The following is a 16,324-nucleotide window of genomic DNA, read 5'->3' on the forward strand; positions in this document are numbered from 1 at the left end:
ATTCATTCAAATTAAAGGAACTCTTGGAGATATTTCATGGTATTGAAAGCCCAAAGAACACAAATGTTGGAAGTTGATCCTAACTTAGAAACGAGTATGACAATTCACCATGTCAGAAAAGATGCTAGCTTCCTATCATAAATTTTACATGACAAGCTCTGTTCAAAGTACCCTTGATGTTTTGTATAAAGAAATAAAACACTTTAGTTTTTAATTTTTTAAATTACAGTGTGCTAAATAAGCATTAGGTTTGCTATTTTTATTTCCCTATATATGTATAATTGATAGAGAATTTATAACATTTTGACAAAATTGTGAAGGTAATGGAATAATGATAACTTTACCTTTTGATTATTAAAATTGCTTGCACAGTTTTGGCTTATATGACTGTTTTTATCATCCTATACTGCTTTTATGTATGGGTATATGAATGAATGCGTTTATGAAGCCTTTGTTTGTATTATATAAAAGCTTTATTTGTACCTGGTAAAGTAGTGCTTCCCAATGTTGACACATACACAAACAGTATTTGGATAGCACACTGTCGATATGCAGGAGATTGCCCATGGCCGAAGGTCAAGGAAACTCTTGCCATCCCATGCCTTGCTTTAGCTGAGGAGATAAATTCCTCAAGCCCACATATCATTCAAGGCCCACAGGTTAAAATGCTCCAGTGTGGAGAGAATTATAAACTCCTTTGGCCCTCATAGCGCTTAGTATGGTAACCTCTGTATAGTTATTTTTGATGGATCATATTTGACATATACTATAATACATACTTTTCATGGAGGTTTCTTTAAAAGGATGAGAACTGTTAGTCTCCTCAGTGGCATATGTAGTGAATGCCTAAAAATGTTCTATTGTACTTAATATTCCATTTCTACAGGTATTAAACCATTAAAATATGTCTGTTATTAGTAACATCACTCTAATGAGTGTCAGAAATGCAAAGGTGAAACTAAAACTTAGCATAGGAAATTACAAGTAGACGTGAGGAAAATGGATTTGTTGTCTTAGGAGAAAAGCATCTGGTAAAAATATTTCTAATTCTTTTTTTGAGCACAAAGCAAATGAAAGGGGGCTAGATATTAAATTATGTCTATTTATTGTTGCCCCAATGATTGACATAAGCTTTCCGGATAGTTTTGATAACTAAATATTGGAAGTTAAAAAAAATTAAAACGGTATTATTTTCAGCATTCCCGAGTGTTACCCTCTTATAATGCTAACTGACGTTTTTTAACTATAATATCATCTACGAGGTGCACAGGAGCATACATTTCACCCCTTTTCAGGGATGGTAAAGAACAGGAGAGTTACATGGACAATAATACGGTTTTTGTATTAACGATCATATAACATTTAACTCAGGGCTATCTTTTATATCACTCTTCCTTGGTACATTTCAAGGTCTCGGTGTTTTGTCTCAACCTATTTTGTTGTAGAACCTACACATTGGTTTTTAAAATAGAAGTATCTTGAGAATTTACTATTTTGTTTTTTGGGATTCTGGAATTAGGTTATGTTTGTAAGAAAGTAAAACTGAGCAGGCTGTTTTTGATCTTTTTTAACCATAAGAAATCTTACGATGTGTTTTAATTAAAAACAAGCCAAAATTTTTTTTTCAGAGGTATAACTGACAAATAAGATAGTGAGATATTTAAAGTGTACATCGTGATGATTTGATACATTGTGAAAGGTGATCTCCCATCTAGTTAATTAATGTATCTATCACCTGACATATTTTTTATAAGAACATTTAAGTTCTACTCTATCAAATTTTAATTATACAATAAAATACTATCAACTATAGTCACCATGTTATACATTAGATCCTCAGACTTCATTCACCAACCTCTCCCTATTCCTCTCTCCCCCCATCCCTGGAAACCACTTTCTCTGTTTGTATGGGTTTAACTTTTGAATTTATATAAGTGATACCATGCAGCATTTATCTTTGACTCATTTCACTTAGCATAATGCCCTCAGTTTCTATCTATGTTGTCATAAATAGCAGAATTTCCTTGTTTCACATGGCTGAATAATATTCCTCTGTGTGTGTGTGTGTGTATCTCAGTTCTTATTTATCCGTTCATCTGTTGATGGGCACTTAGGTTATTTCCATATCTTGGCTATTGTGATAATTAATTTGGGGTTTTATAATCTAATTTTATATTAAGAACCATGTATGTCTTAGAGATGTGTAGATCATGCCCAAACTGTAAATTTAATTTTATCGATTTATTTTGATAATAGGCACATATTTCTCTAAAAATTTAATCTTCATAAAAATTCAACTTTAATAGGTATTAGAAACAACAGCACTTTAACAGTTATTATTCTTCAATTGTGGGTTTAGAGATGATTTATTTTTATAGTGTGGACATGTGTAACCTTTCTACATTCACACTTTTTAGAATTACTATATATTTCTTTTATAATCTAACTTTTATGTCACTTTAAAATACAGCTTTATTTAATAAACTTAAAACTCCTCTTTTGGAATGTAAAGTTTCTTTACAGTTATTACAATTTCATAAAAACATTTTTGAAGAGACTGGATAACTTTTTTGTTTTTTAAATACTGCAATTGTTCATTTTAAGTTTGATATTTTATTTTAGGTCACATTGATGCATTTACTTCAAAGCTTTTCCTACTAGAAGAAATTACCTCAGAAGAATTGAAAGAAAAACTTGCAGCACTCAAGTAAGAAAGTTTACTTTGTGGTAGGAATTTAAAAACTTGTTACTATAATCACTAATTTTCCTTTATCTCTAAATATTGGTTAATTTTACATCTTTTATTTTGAAGACTTTCAGTCCTTTTATACATTGAGGCTTCTCCTGACCCAATTTGTGATCCATTCATATTAATCATCTCCATCTCCAAATTAAATGCAATGCCAGTGGCACCAGTCTTTCTGCTTAAGACAAACGAGGCGAGAGCAAGAGAGTAGCTCATCATCTCCCAGGTGCACAGGAGCATACATTTCACCCCTTTTCAGGGATGGGAAAGAACAGGACAGTTACAGGCTCTTAGTGCTTAGGATTGTATACACTCATTTAGAAATCCTAACTTCTAAAAGTTTGCTATTCTACCAAGCATTACTATACATCAGATTGAAATTAATTTATTGTACTCAGAACTCCAAGTATCTAAATACAAAGGAAAATAACTTATGAACCTTATGTAATTTGTATCTCACAATTTTCTAGAAAGCACTGGTAGTAGTGTTATCTCCGAGGAAACTGGGACTCTTGAGGGACTTGCCCCAGAGGGCACAGCTGAACTAGAGTGACAAGCCTTGGTAGTTAATATATTTGATTCACCACTTAGGATGAAAAATTGTCGATTTACACTAGTTGCATAGTTCCAACTTTGAGGCTTGACATAGTTTTTGAAGGGTCCCAGATTCAAACTTGATTTCTCTGCTTGTACTTAAAAACATCTACTTCTATGATAAGGACTGCTGCTTTGGAAGGATGATGTTTCCTTTACATATGTAAAGTTTTTCTATACATTATTCACCACCTGCCCCACCCCTCCCAGTAAAAACTTTTTAAATAAATAGTAAACGGCACAAGTTTAGGTTTTGAAGAGATAACTAAAGACATACCGTATATTTCGTTTCTCCTTAACTATGCTGCCCCCAGTCAGTGGCTTCTCTATCAGTACACATTTAAAGTACCTCTCAATTTCTTCGGAAGCTTATTCACCACTATCTCTAAAAGGCAAGCTCTTCTGCAGATTAGTTCTGATAAAGACTTCTGAACATTTTTAAGTTTATAATTTGAATGTAAAATAGTGATCTCTTTATGACTGCTCTGACTTGAACAAGTCAAATACTTTATGATTTTGAAGAATAATCAGGAAATGGCAAAAATTAAGTAAATATAATTCAATCAAATTAGAAATTTTGGTATAATGTGTTTTACATTATCTCATCTGTTGTTTTCTTTGTTATTGAGGGCATTTCTCTATCTGAGGAGCTATAATTGTTCAGAGTAAGTTATTTTTGTTGTTTAATTTTACATGGATGTCTTCTATTTAATAGGATTTCAAGTTTATTTAATGTCCTCCAACACATTCTAAAGAAATTAAGTAGGTAAGTATTTTTTGGATAGTTTGCGTTACATCTGATTTTCTTGGATGAAAATTCATAGAAACTCTGAATATATGTTGTTAGGAATAGATACAATATAACCTGGAAGTGCAAGATTTATTATATCAAAGTTGAAATTGTGAAAATAAAGCTAAAATGATAATATTTACATTTTTCTATAAGGCATATCGTATTGGTTTCCTATTGCCACTATAACAAATTACCACAGACTTAAAGAGGCTTAAAACAACACAAATTTATTCTCTTATAGTTCTGGAGGTCAGAAATCTGAAATCATTTTCACTAGACTAAACTCGTGTCAGCAGAGCTGGTCCGCCTGGAGGCTCTGAGGGGACAATCATTTCCTTGCCTTCATTTTCAGCTTCTAGTGGCTACCTTTCTTCCTTGATTTGTGGCCCCTTCCTCCATCTTCAAAGCACACCCACTCAAATCTCTGCTAGGGTTGTCACATTGTATCCATAATCTTCTTTACAAAGCCATTAAAGGTCACTAACAGGTTCTGTTGATTAGGATGTGGACCTCCTTGGGGACCATTATTCAGCCTACCAGGGCTATATTGTTTACATTTGCAGGACAAGGAAGCAGCATAGAGCTAGTGATCAAAAGTCATTAGGTCCATGGCAAATTGTGGATTGCTCACCTGATCATTTATCAGACTATTTTATGTGAACTTTTGTGTTTCTTCTCTTATGCCCTTACCAAAATATAAACTAAAAAACAATTCAGGAGTCTACTAAAAGTCACAAATCTCAAGGTTCTAACTCTTAACTTATTATGCAACTACGCCCACATGTATGATTCCTTATTTATAAAATGATGGTGTTGAGTTCAGCAATTTCGTAGGTACTGTCAGTTCTGAGATTCTGTGATTCTATAGCAGGATTTTAATTTTATGTGTTCTGTTCTCCATGTGAAGCACAATACTTATACATGAAATTAGCCAAATGCTTCTTGAAATTTTATTATCAATATCTTGTTTGTGTATTAGTTTTCTACTGCAGCTGTAACAATTTACCAAAAAATTAGTGTTGTAGAACAACACAAATTTATTATCTTGCAGTTGTACAAGTCTGAGGTCTAACAGGTCTCCCTAGGCTAAAATCAGGGTGTCAGCAGGGCAGCATTCTTTTCTGTAAGCCTCTGGGTATGGTCTGTTTCCTGGTCTTTTGTATATTTTAGAGGCCACCTGTGTTTCTTGGCTCATGGCCCTCTTGCTCCATCTCCAGTTTCAAAGGCAAGTTGAATCCTCCTCACATCACATCACTGATCTCTTCCAGTCACATTTCCTGAGTCTCTTCTGCCTCCCTCTTCTACATTTAAGGACTCTTCATTTTAAAATCAGCTTATTAGGAACCTTAATTTCATTTGAATTCCCTTTTACCATTTAATATGACGTATTCACAGGTTCTAGGCTTTAGGACATAGGCATTTTGGAGAGGCCATTTATTCAGCCTACCATAGTTTGTATCCATCTGTGTGCATTGTACTTTCATGGCACTTTTAAGATATTCTTCCTTGGAGTATCTCATTTTTTATGAATTCTCTCTGTAAATCAAAGCCGCCTTCATTTTTAGTGAAGTTAGTTAAGATATGTGATTTTCATTGATGATAGCTCAATCTTTAAGATGTTATTTATTTCTACTACCAAATCAGCTATCATCCATTTCCTTATATGGAAATACAAAAGTGATGATTTGGGAAACTCTCCAGAGGATAAGAACATTTTTCTGTACCTCCTTTTTCAACACCTATTGCTTTTCTGTTTAAAAAATAATTAAAAAAAATGTAACTTACCAGGTTTGTAGGTAGATCCATATTACCAAAGTATGATTAATTCTTCTTTTAATGGTGTATTTTGGGGAAAAACTGATTTCTCCTTATCACTTTTGAGCTAGAAGAGTATAAAGTCCTAAGAAAGCACAGTATATTAATCATGTCCTTTTAGCTCTTTATGTTGATGCACCGAATTCCTTAAAGCTTTCTAAGGAGAAAGGGAAAACGTAGATTTGCTGTTTGACAGAACTGATCATTGCAACAGTAGAGGTCATGATGAAGGGTATAAACTGTGGAGTCTGACTGTCTGACTTTCTATCCAAGCCTTGCACTCAGAACTTGGGGCAAATTGCTGACCATCTCTGATTTCTGTTTATCTCTAATATGGGGTTAATAATTAATATTATGCCTTGAAGGTTTGTTGTGGAGGATAATAACAAAGCGGATGTACGCAGTACAACAATAGTAATGACCATATAAAAAGTCAGGACCTATCAGCTATTATTGTTACTATTAGTCTCCTAGCACCTCATATTTTACTGTGATTGTTCAGTTGACTGTGTTTGCTGCCTTGTTTTAAACTACTCAATGTAGTGAATGTGTCGCATTTACTTTTGTATCTCTATTCACCTATTACTAGGTAAAAAGTAGATACAATGTTTGTTAAATGCATTAAAATGCTCCATATGGGAATGCTATGATGTGTGTACACTCATGAAATGCTTTTCAGTATATGCTGTCCATGGATTAGAGAATTAGGTATACTATTTGTTTCCCATTAAATTATTGAAAATTTATAAATTTGCTGATGAGAGTAAAAAGAAAATTATATATCCTGAACTTTGGAATAAGAATGTAAATTAGTTGCCTAAAAGACATAAAAATAATCTAAAGGATCTCTTCAATCTTATTTGACCATAAAAGTATTTTTAGAGGTGGTGGTACTCCATTTCCATAATTGTTTTCTATTTTTCTAGTAGTCCGTGATTAAGAAAATGCTGTTGAAATTGACACATTGAGTTGAGTTTCATTGTGTGGGTTTAGCTTGCAGGAGGGTTCCTACTTGTTGTCTCATGCAGCAGAAGATTCTTCACTCCTGATTTATAAGACTTCTGACGGAAAAGTTACTAGGACAGCATACAATTTGCATAAAACACATTGCAGCCTTCCTGGTGTACCTTCCAGTCTCTCAGTTCCCTGGGTTCCACTAGATCCCAATCTGTTATTACCATATCATATCCATCATGGAAGAATACCTTGTACTTTTCCACCTAAATCACTAGGTCCCACAGCACAACAAAAGGTAAGATCTTTTTTCAAATTAAATCTTCCATTAAGCTGTTTATTATGAATCCGTTTCACTGACTGTATAGTATTTAACTGGATGTCCATGTATGCCATGTTATTCATAACATCAATCTAAAAACTATATCCATTGGAAGGGTAGATTATGTATGCTCTGCTCAGTCCAGTCGTTGCGTCAGGGAACTTTCTATGTTTCGTAAGGTTTATAAGTCAACTAAAGAAAATTCTAACTTGCCCAGTGGGGACAAGAGTAAGGCATCAACATAATTAAATCCCTATGTTCCTACACAAGCAAAGTTACGTTGTTTGTTAGTTTTATTTATGATACTGCTTCATTTCATTAAATATTTGAGACAATTTGCAGAAGAATACATACAATAAAAATTATACTATTAAAAATTGATAAGTAGGATATGGAAAAATATAAAAACAAGTGTTAGTAATTAGGGAATGCAGAGCCTTATTAAAAGTACAATAAAATGTTAAGGACTAAATTATGTTTTGCTAAGTATTGTATAATTCAGTATTTCTTAAGTTATACTTAATGTTGCTCTCTTTGTAGAATCCTTCCCAGAAATACCAGTTGAATGGTTTTTCCTCAATCTGAAACTTCTGTAAAGCTATGGCTAGAAAAACCATGTCACTCATTCTTTATATCTATGTAAGAAATTCCAATTTGAGTTTAGTTTTAGTAAAAATTGTTCTCTATGAATCTGAATCTGAGTGTTCAGGAAACAACCCAAGTGTATTTTCCTTCCCTGGTGCCAAAAATCTTTGAGTCAAAATTGTGTCAGTTCTATAATCTCAATATGTTTGTCCCAGAGTATCCATCACTTGTGTGTCCTATGGATATTTTCTGCTCTTTTTTTCTTTCTATGTTATGTTAAATTAATCTGTAAATGTCCTCAAGCCTTTGAGAAATAGCTGGAATACCAAATACAGAAGTTTGTTTTGTTTTGTTTTGTTTAATAATTTACAGTGAATGGGATTGTTTATGTTTTTCAGTTCTCTACCCTAATGTTACTGTTTAGAAATGAGTACTCCTTCCACATTCTTAGTTAACTTTGCCCAACAAAATATATAAATGTTGTTAACTAGTGGATACAAGTGAAAGAATGAAGAAAGTTAATAATTAAGATTTTAAGCCATTTTGTCTAAAGTTTTGGTTGGCTATTTCCAATTAAGTTTAATATAAGTAGTGATTTTTATAACCTCCTAAGGCACAATTTTAATTAACTTAAAAATAATAATTGAAAACTATTTTTTAAGGATTTATGTTCTATTTAGAACAATGATTTCCTTTTGATTTAGAAAGTCTGATGACAGTTTCTCACATATAATGCATAATTCTCTGTGGAATGGCGTATTCCTTTTTAATGAAAATGAACAGTTTAATACCTTGACACTATTCTATATGTTTAGGGTTTGGCCACATAACAAACAATTCAGTTTTATGTATACTACTGAGCACTTATTGATTTGTATTTTTAATGCTTCATGCATTCAGACAAGGGACAAATATGTGGTGAGATATCTTGGGACTGGTTGTTGTATACAGCCTATTATTAGGTGCAGTAATAGACAATTACGTAACTAATGCTTGGTTTCATGTTTTTTTCAAGCCCATGGAAAGTTTTTGGTGATCTTTGACATACCTCCCTGAACTCTAGCCCTACATTTGGTGGGAATTACCCCACCTTCTGTCCTTACTCCCTTCCAGTTAGGCTGTAGGAATGGGACTTTCTAGTCCAACCAAGGCACGCACAGATAGGGATTCCAACCTTAGCAATAGGAAAAGACCAAAGCTTCAGGAAACCCCAGGAAGTAAGACCCTATATATTTCATCGTGTAGAAACTCGTGTAACAAACGTTTCTGCCTCTAATATGACTCCTTAGTCCTAGTCCACTTGAAATCAGATCTCATCTTTGTGTAGTGCCTTAGGCACTAACCCTGAGAAATACCCCAGCAGAGCCTGTGTCTGCCTCCTACTGCATGGAGCAAAGCTTAACAGGAGATCCCACTTGCTTCCTGCGCTACTTCTGACTTCTGCTTCCAGTCCTTTGCAAAGGCTCTGTGCCTATCCCGGTTCTCCTGCAACAACTTCTGTAATAAACATTCATTACACACACACACCCTAAATATAAGTCACTATACTTTTATGGTAAGTACCAGTCTAGATAACCTAAAAATCACATTTTTCTAATCAGTATGTTACAAAAGTGCATCAGATTCAGACAGACTGGCAGACTCAAATCCCAACTCAAGTTTGTCCTTTCTAGTCATCTAATTGTAAACCAAAAAAAATGCCCCTAAAGAAACAAGATATTATGTGAGAGAAACTGAGGTCTAATTCATTCTTAGTGAGCCAGTAGCCATTTGGAGCAATGCTAATAATGTGTCTATTAGATTAGGACTATGAAAGAAAATGCTTGGAGTTAACAGTATCACCTATCACTCCCACATCTAGAATTCAATGGACAAGATGTGAAGAAACCGAAAGGGTACAAGGTGGCTAGGGAAAATAGAAGGAGACATGCACAGGTTTTGAGAAAATGATTTCAGGCTATACAGCTTTGGTCCTTCTCTGTGAGGCCGTTCTCCATTAACCCATTTTAAACTTTATGCCTAGGGGATGACAACACTTCCAGAGCTCATCTTCAGCAGGATTGTAATTAGCAAGGGATTGTGTTTTAAGAATACACCTCTCTTCCCTAGATGGTATGGTCTAGAAAGGGAGGGTGAGTAGCAACTTGCACTGAGAAAGGGTAGACATTGAGATAGAACCAACACCCCAACAAAGTTTCTTCCCCTCATTTCCCTTCTCTTTTCCCATCCTCTGGAGTCTTCTTCCAAAATTTCCTTCCCCTTTATTTCTTTCTTGCAAGAATCTTCTCTTTCAGCCCTTCAGTTTTTCCTTTCTAGTTGGATTCATTTATTTCCCTTTCTTTCACATTGATTCATTTTTTCTTTCCCTTTGGACTCTTCTGTTTTTCTTACTCTCTCTCAAATTTGTAATTTCTCCTCCCTCTATTAGCTCTGACTTTGTATTTCCTTTTCCTCCCTTCACATTTTTCATTTCTTCCCCTCCTCTCCTTCAGCTTCATTATTGCAAGCACATTGCTGAAGGGGCCTGTCATTCCTTCAGTTTCTAATTTAACATTTCAACCTCTTACAAATTTAACACAGAGACAGTGGTTTCCCCCTTTACTTTTCTTCACCTACCCTGATCCATCCCCTTCCATAATTGTTATTTGAGAATTTACTGTACAACATTGTCTGATGAAAGTTTGTTTAGAAGCAGCCAGGTGGCTAGGGATTTTCAAAAATATACCATAAAGAACCATTCACAAGCAAAGTAGTAAAGTACATGTGTAAATAATACAGAGTTGATGGTATATAAATATGTTGTAAATATGTCAAGCTATTCTGTTCTATGCTTCATCTCTTAGATTAGTGGAACAAGAATGCCTGCACACAGCCGCAGGAATCCAGTTTCCATGGAAACCAAAAGCCTGCCTGCTCAGCAAGTTGAAAATGAAGGAGTGGCTCCAAGTAAAAGAAAAATAACTTAAGGACTCTACCATGGCATATGAAGAAAAACAGTTATAACAACGTTCAATTTAGAAGAATTTGAGGGGAAGCGGGCCCAAAAGATCAGTAGACAAGATGAACATTTTTCTTTTAGTGTCTTTGAGCATTCTTAGAGTGCCTTGAAAAAACATGTTGGCTATGTGAAGGAATGTTTGAACTAAAATGGAATGCTGTACTCTTAACTCTTGATGCTGGAGGAAAATCTAGATATGTTTTAATGTTATCATGGCAGGGAAATATATAGAAAATTATTTTTATAGTAGAACTTTTCCAAAAATTGTAAATAGGAAAATCATTTTCTTTTTTCAAGAACAGTATTTACCATTGTGTATTGTTAATAATTTGAGTTATGTCGCCAGTGTCTGAGATTGGCTCAAAAGGTTAAATCTTGACACTGTCAGAGATAATTTTGAGCAACCTGTAAACCTTGTGTCTGACCCAGTGTGACAGTTTTTTTATATACTATTTTCAAATGATGATTGTTGGCAGGTTAATAAAATTAATACCTTTAAACACTTGGCAAATTCTATTACAAAAAACAAAATTAAAAATAAAAAGCTTCCTGCCACTAAAAAGTCACAAGTTAACAGTTTCTTGTTGGGCTACCATTGATTTGTTAAAAACAAAACCAAACAAAACAAAAAAAACACCTTTTTGTGTTACAGGTTTGGTGACAACTGCCTCTCTCTCTTGGCACGAATCCCAGCTGAGTGTTGAAATACGCTACTGAAAACAAAGAGATGAGCATGTTTTCTCCCAGAAAAAGCTGATTATTTCAACTGATAAGACTAATACGTGGTAAAACATAAGCTATTTTTCCTTCATCTATACTGATTAAATTTCCCAGGATTACATAAGTGAATTTGGAAAAGGGCATGATCAGCTGATGTTAACTGTAGCCAATTTGGACTTAGGAAGGAATGGACTTAATTTTTGTATCCTTGTTCTTTAGTGTCCGCTAAAGTTTTCAGAAATAATGTGTGTCATTTGTAAAATATAAGTTTTGTAATCCAAGGCAATATTAGCTTTGTTTTAGGATTTATTCTTTGTTTTACATTAATATAAGAAAGTTACATTAATATAAGAAATCTAGAAATTTCTAGATTCCTGGCAATCTTCTCAACTATTACAAGTAACAGGTGAATATTTTTATCCCCAACTACCAAGTTTTGTTTTGATGTTTTTGGTCATTTATAAAATATTTTGTAATTAATGAGGAATTATAGTAAAATTGTTTTGCATATTTTAATATATAATTTCCTTATCCCGCCATTTCCTTTTTAAAACATTAAGTTTGTTTTTTTTAAGGCTTGATTTTTTTTAAACTTTGTCACATACTCCCATGTCCCAGAAATATCTTAGTTGTGAATCATTTGGCAGTGAAACCAGGGAGAGTCAGGGATTCCCTTGGAAGTTGCTCTTTTATAAAAGCTAGACAATGATTTCGTCAGACGTCTGAATACTGGAAAGACTTGGCTTTAGTTTTTTAATATTACTTTTTACTTAGTAAAATGTGTGATCTTACAAGTGATTATTTTGAAATTATCTTAGCCATACATTTGAGTAACCCTGATAATGTATGTAAAGCTATTCTTAGTTTTCCACTTGTGCTTAACTAAGCCTTTTTTAAAACATGTATTTGATCATGTCTTGTGTTCTTTTTTCTTGATTTTTCGTACTGAGAACATGTAAGCAACAAAGACAATATGAGCAAAGGTTTTTTGTTTTTTTTAAAGAGAAGAAAACAGAAAAACGTTGGCCAGGAAGTGATGGATCTGCCCACTTACACCTCCATGGTGAAGGTGTAATGTTGTACATACCTCTTGGAAAACATTTTGTAAATGTTTGAGTGCATCTGTGTGCCACACAATCTAAAATAGATCTCCACTGTTACTCTCTGATAACGTTCTTTTTTCACATATCCTAATATTTATTTGTTTATTTGACTTACTGTCTTGAGTAGACTACACGCTCTGCAAGGGTAGGGGCATATTTGTTTTGTTCACCATTATGTAACAAACATTTTCTGTTATGTAGTTGCTTAGTAGATATAAGTTGGATATATGAATAAATGAATATGTGGTTAACAAGGGTAGATTTTTTTTTTCCCCCCCAGAAACACATTCTAGTGAAGGACACAATACTAATCTATGTGAGTAAGTGTTCTGATGAAGTAATATAAGAAAGTCATCTAACCTGGACCTAATAATTAAGGCAGGTTTTCTAAGACAAAGCTTGAGCTGAGTCTTTTAGAAATGAGGAGAAGTTATAAGGGAAGAATGAAAGAACTTCCACACAGAAAGAAAGCATATGCAAAGGTGAAGGATGGCCAGATTGTAAGCTATGGCCTAGGGAGATAAGAGAAAAAGCTATACCACAAGGACAAGCCTGCCATGGTATGACATTTGAATTTTGTCCTGTGCAGTGTGAGAACAGGTAGTGAATTTTAATAAAAATAAGTAATACCAGTTATGTGCTTGAGAAAGCTCTTGTTGGCATTCGTCTAAAGAATGGAACTGGGAAAGACTGTAAGGAAGGAAAAAAGTTGGAAAGCTGTGTTGTAGTAATTGAAAATGGTAAAGGCCTTAAATTAAAGCCGTAAGGGATGGGCTCAAGTGATAACAGAAAAAAACAACTCAGTGATACTGCTGGTAGGGAGAGTGAAGTATGGCTTCCAGGTTTCTCACTTGGAATGCTGGGTAAAGGATGACTTTATGCATTGAGAAAGTAGAAGGAGTGTAGAATGGGAATACATTCAATAAAATTGTTCATTTCCTTTGATCATTTCTGTTCTTTGGATTCTGGGTTTGCATGCTATGTTGGTTATATATTGCTACGTAATAAATTACCCGAAAACTTAGCTAGTTAAACCAAGAAACATTTATTATCTCAGAGTTTATGTGGGAGAGGAGTCTGGATACAGCTCAACTGGTTGCCTCTGACTCGAGGTCTTTAATAAAGTTGCAGTCAAGCCATTAGCTGGTGCTACAGCATCTGCTTCCAAAAATTCTCACTCGTGGTGGTAGTGGTGGTGGTGGTGGTAGGTGTCAGTCTTTCACTGGTTGTTTACAGGAAGCCCCAGGCTCACTACCTGCACCTCTTCATAGGTCTGCTTGAATGTCCTGACAGCTGCTGGCTTACCCCAGAGTGAGCAATCCAGGAGCAAGGAGGAAGCCACAGTATCTTATAGCCTAGTCTTGGAAGTCAAGCACTGTCTTCTGCCGTGTTCTCCTTGTTAGAAATAACTTACTAAGTCCACACTCTTAAGCTCCACCTCTTGAAGGGAGGAGTATAGAAAGAATTAGTGAACATCTATTTAAACCATCATAAATGCCGTGAACATTTAGGGATATTGAAGAGTTAGGTTTAGGCTGGAAAGAAAAGACAAGACCCCTTTTTTAAAATGTCTTATTACCAGCATGTTAAATCTGAGATACAGATAGTTGATGTCAAAGATAGTTGATGATTTGACTTTTGAACTCGAGACAACTGATCTCATCAATGTAGGTTTGGGAATCTGTATCTATGATGTTCAAAATCAGAGAAAAGGGTAAGATGACATAGCAGAAATGAGCAGAATGAAGAAAGAGCCATGAATCTAGAGAGCAAAACTATAGAACTTCAGTAAAAGAAGAAGTATCATTGAAGTGGCTAGTATGGAAGTCCGATTTATACACCTTCCTAATTAAGTACAGAGTGAGGTGGAAACAGCGAAATTTTTCATTGCCAATCGATCAGCAAAACTTGGAAATAGTTTCACCATTTGCATCCTGTTTTGCAATTGCAAAGGGAATTGACCTGTTCATTTCCAATTCTACTTGGATTCTGGGTTTGGACACCGTGAACATTTTAGAGATATCAGGAGGCGTGAGTTCGGGGTAGAGAGGGAAGAGGACACTTTTTCTTTGTAATATTTTATTACCAACATGCTAAATCTGAAGTTTCTGAGGGGCGTGCAGGTAAAGATATTAAAATATTTGTTGTGTGTTAATAGGTATATGATACTTTTTAATCAAACCTTAGAATATTTGATTTGTTGAGTTTCTCATTGAGATGTTGAAATAAAGGCGATGTATTTCATTGATCCTTCCAGTCTTGCCATGTTCCCTTGGCTAATGTCCATATCTCTTATCAAGGTATATAAGCGCAGGTACACCGGCGTCTGTCAGGGGTTTGGGTCTGATCTACTGAGCAAAACTTCCTAAAAGAGTCAAGACCCAGGTGCCTATTTCTGGAGTGGGTCTCTGAATTACCTTACCAAGTAGAAAGATTCAGAGAGTCAAGGCTTCACCTTGACATAATGTGTTGGCTTTCAATATATGAGCTATTGTTAATTAGCAAGGAACTACAAAAGGGTTGTTTTTTATTTGTGTACATTCATGGTATAACCCGGTTAATCCTATAAAACATCCGGGGTGGGGGAGAGGGGGAGCTAAGTGTAAATTAATTGCAGTTTTGAAAGTCACGAAACCTAAAGATTCTGTGGTTAGTGAGTTGAATTCCTGCTTCCCCTTTCTTGAAAATAAGCATTTCTTGGAGGGGAAAAGGAAATCTTTTCTACACTCCTTGCCTGGGTTTTGCTTATCCAAAAATATACAGCACAGAAGAGTATGTGCATGTTGGTCTTAAGTCTCACACTGCAGTAAGGCCATGATGATACCATGGACTTCAGGGCTTTTCTAAGCACCACGTTCATGCTGCTCCACCCAGGCTTTCTCGTCACGTGAATGACCCAGCCTTGTGCCTGCCTGCATGCTTACACACGTAAAGCTACATCTGGATGGATTTATTACCACCTATCAAAACCTTGCGTGTCCTCTGTGGAACTAATAATGCATTTTTTAGTATATTGGGTATAATACATTTTACCAATCTCTTGGGATTTAAAGATAAATAAGATTGGTTTGTGCCTTAAGGGTATTTCCTAATATAGTTGTGGAGATAGATATGCACAATTAGCTGTAATACAGGGCAGAGTATTCAAGTGGCACAGTAGTGCATAGGAATAAGAAAAGGATGCTTGGAAGTAAGAGAAACTCATGGTAGAAATGACCTTTAAGCTGTGTTTGAAAGACAAGTAAAATATTAATATGAACAAAAAGGAAGCAGAGCATTGGAGCATGAGGGAAAGTCATATGAAAAGTGCTGGTTTTAGGAAATAGCAAATATGCTCATATAACAACCATGGAGGTAAAACATGATCAAAGGGAGATGAAGAGGTAAGTTAGAGGTTGATAGTGGAACGTATTAAGTGTCATTCCCACATTGTTTGATTTGATTCTGAAAGCAATGAGATTGAAGGCTTTTTGAGCAAGATGACATCAATTTTAGGAAATTTACAATACAGAGGATTACTTACAGAGGAGAAACACATATGACAAGGAGGTATTAACTCTACACATAGCAGGCAGATGGGAAAGATGTAGATTGGGAAGCCATTTAAGAGTTAGCAGCTGTCAGAGTTAACCCTACCCCCAAAATGAGTGTATCTCATATAACACTGAGTCACAACTAGGTAATAGACATTAGG

At 34.9% G+C, this 16,324-nt stretch overlaps 1 protein-coding gene across 8 annotated transcripts in view; it reads left to right on the forward strand.

Moving 5' to 3' along the window:
• ICE2 (interactor of little elongation complex ELL subunit 2) overlaps positions 1–12,884 on the forward strand; it is a 52,685-nt gene extending 39,801 nt beyond the window's left edge. For 5 of the 8 annotated variants that reach the window (XM_019748677.2, XM_019748675.2, XM_019748678.2 and 2 more), the window contains 4 exons: positions 2,623–2,707; positions 4,056–4,106; positions 6,942–7,200; positions 10,653–11,351. In XM_019748677.2, coding sequence (XP_019604236.2) covers positions 2,623–2,707; positions 4,056–4,106; positions 6,942–7,200; positions 10,653–10,775 — 518 coding nt within the window. In that variant the 3' untranslated portion in view covers positions 10,776–11,351. Of the gene's footprint in view, positions 1–2,622; positions 2,708–4,055; positions 4,107–6,941; positions 7,201–10,652 lie in introns of all 8 variants that reach the window. The other 3 variants (XM_074327648.1, XM_074327650.1, XM_019748679.2) reach the window with 3 other exon arrangements.
• The last annotated feature ends 3,440 nt before the right edge of the window (positions 12,885–16,324 follow it).

The sequence above is a fragment of the Rhinolophus sinicus genome, linkage group LG03 (assembly GCF_036562045.2).
Source record: "Rhinolophus sinicus isolate RSC01 linkage group LG03, ASM3656204v1, whole genome shotgun sequence".
In the NCBI taxonomy this organism is placed as follows: Eukaryota; Metazoa; Chordata; class Mammalia; order Chiroptera; family Rhinolophidae; genus Rhinolophus; species Rhinolophus sinicus.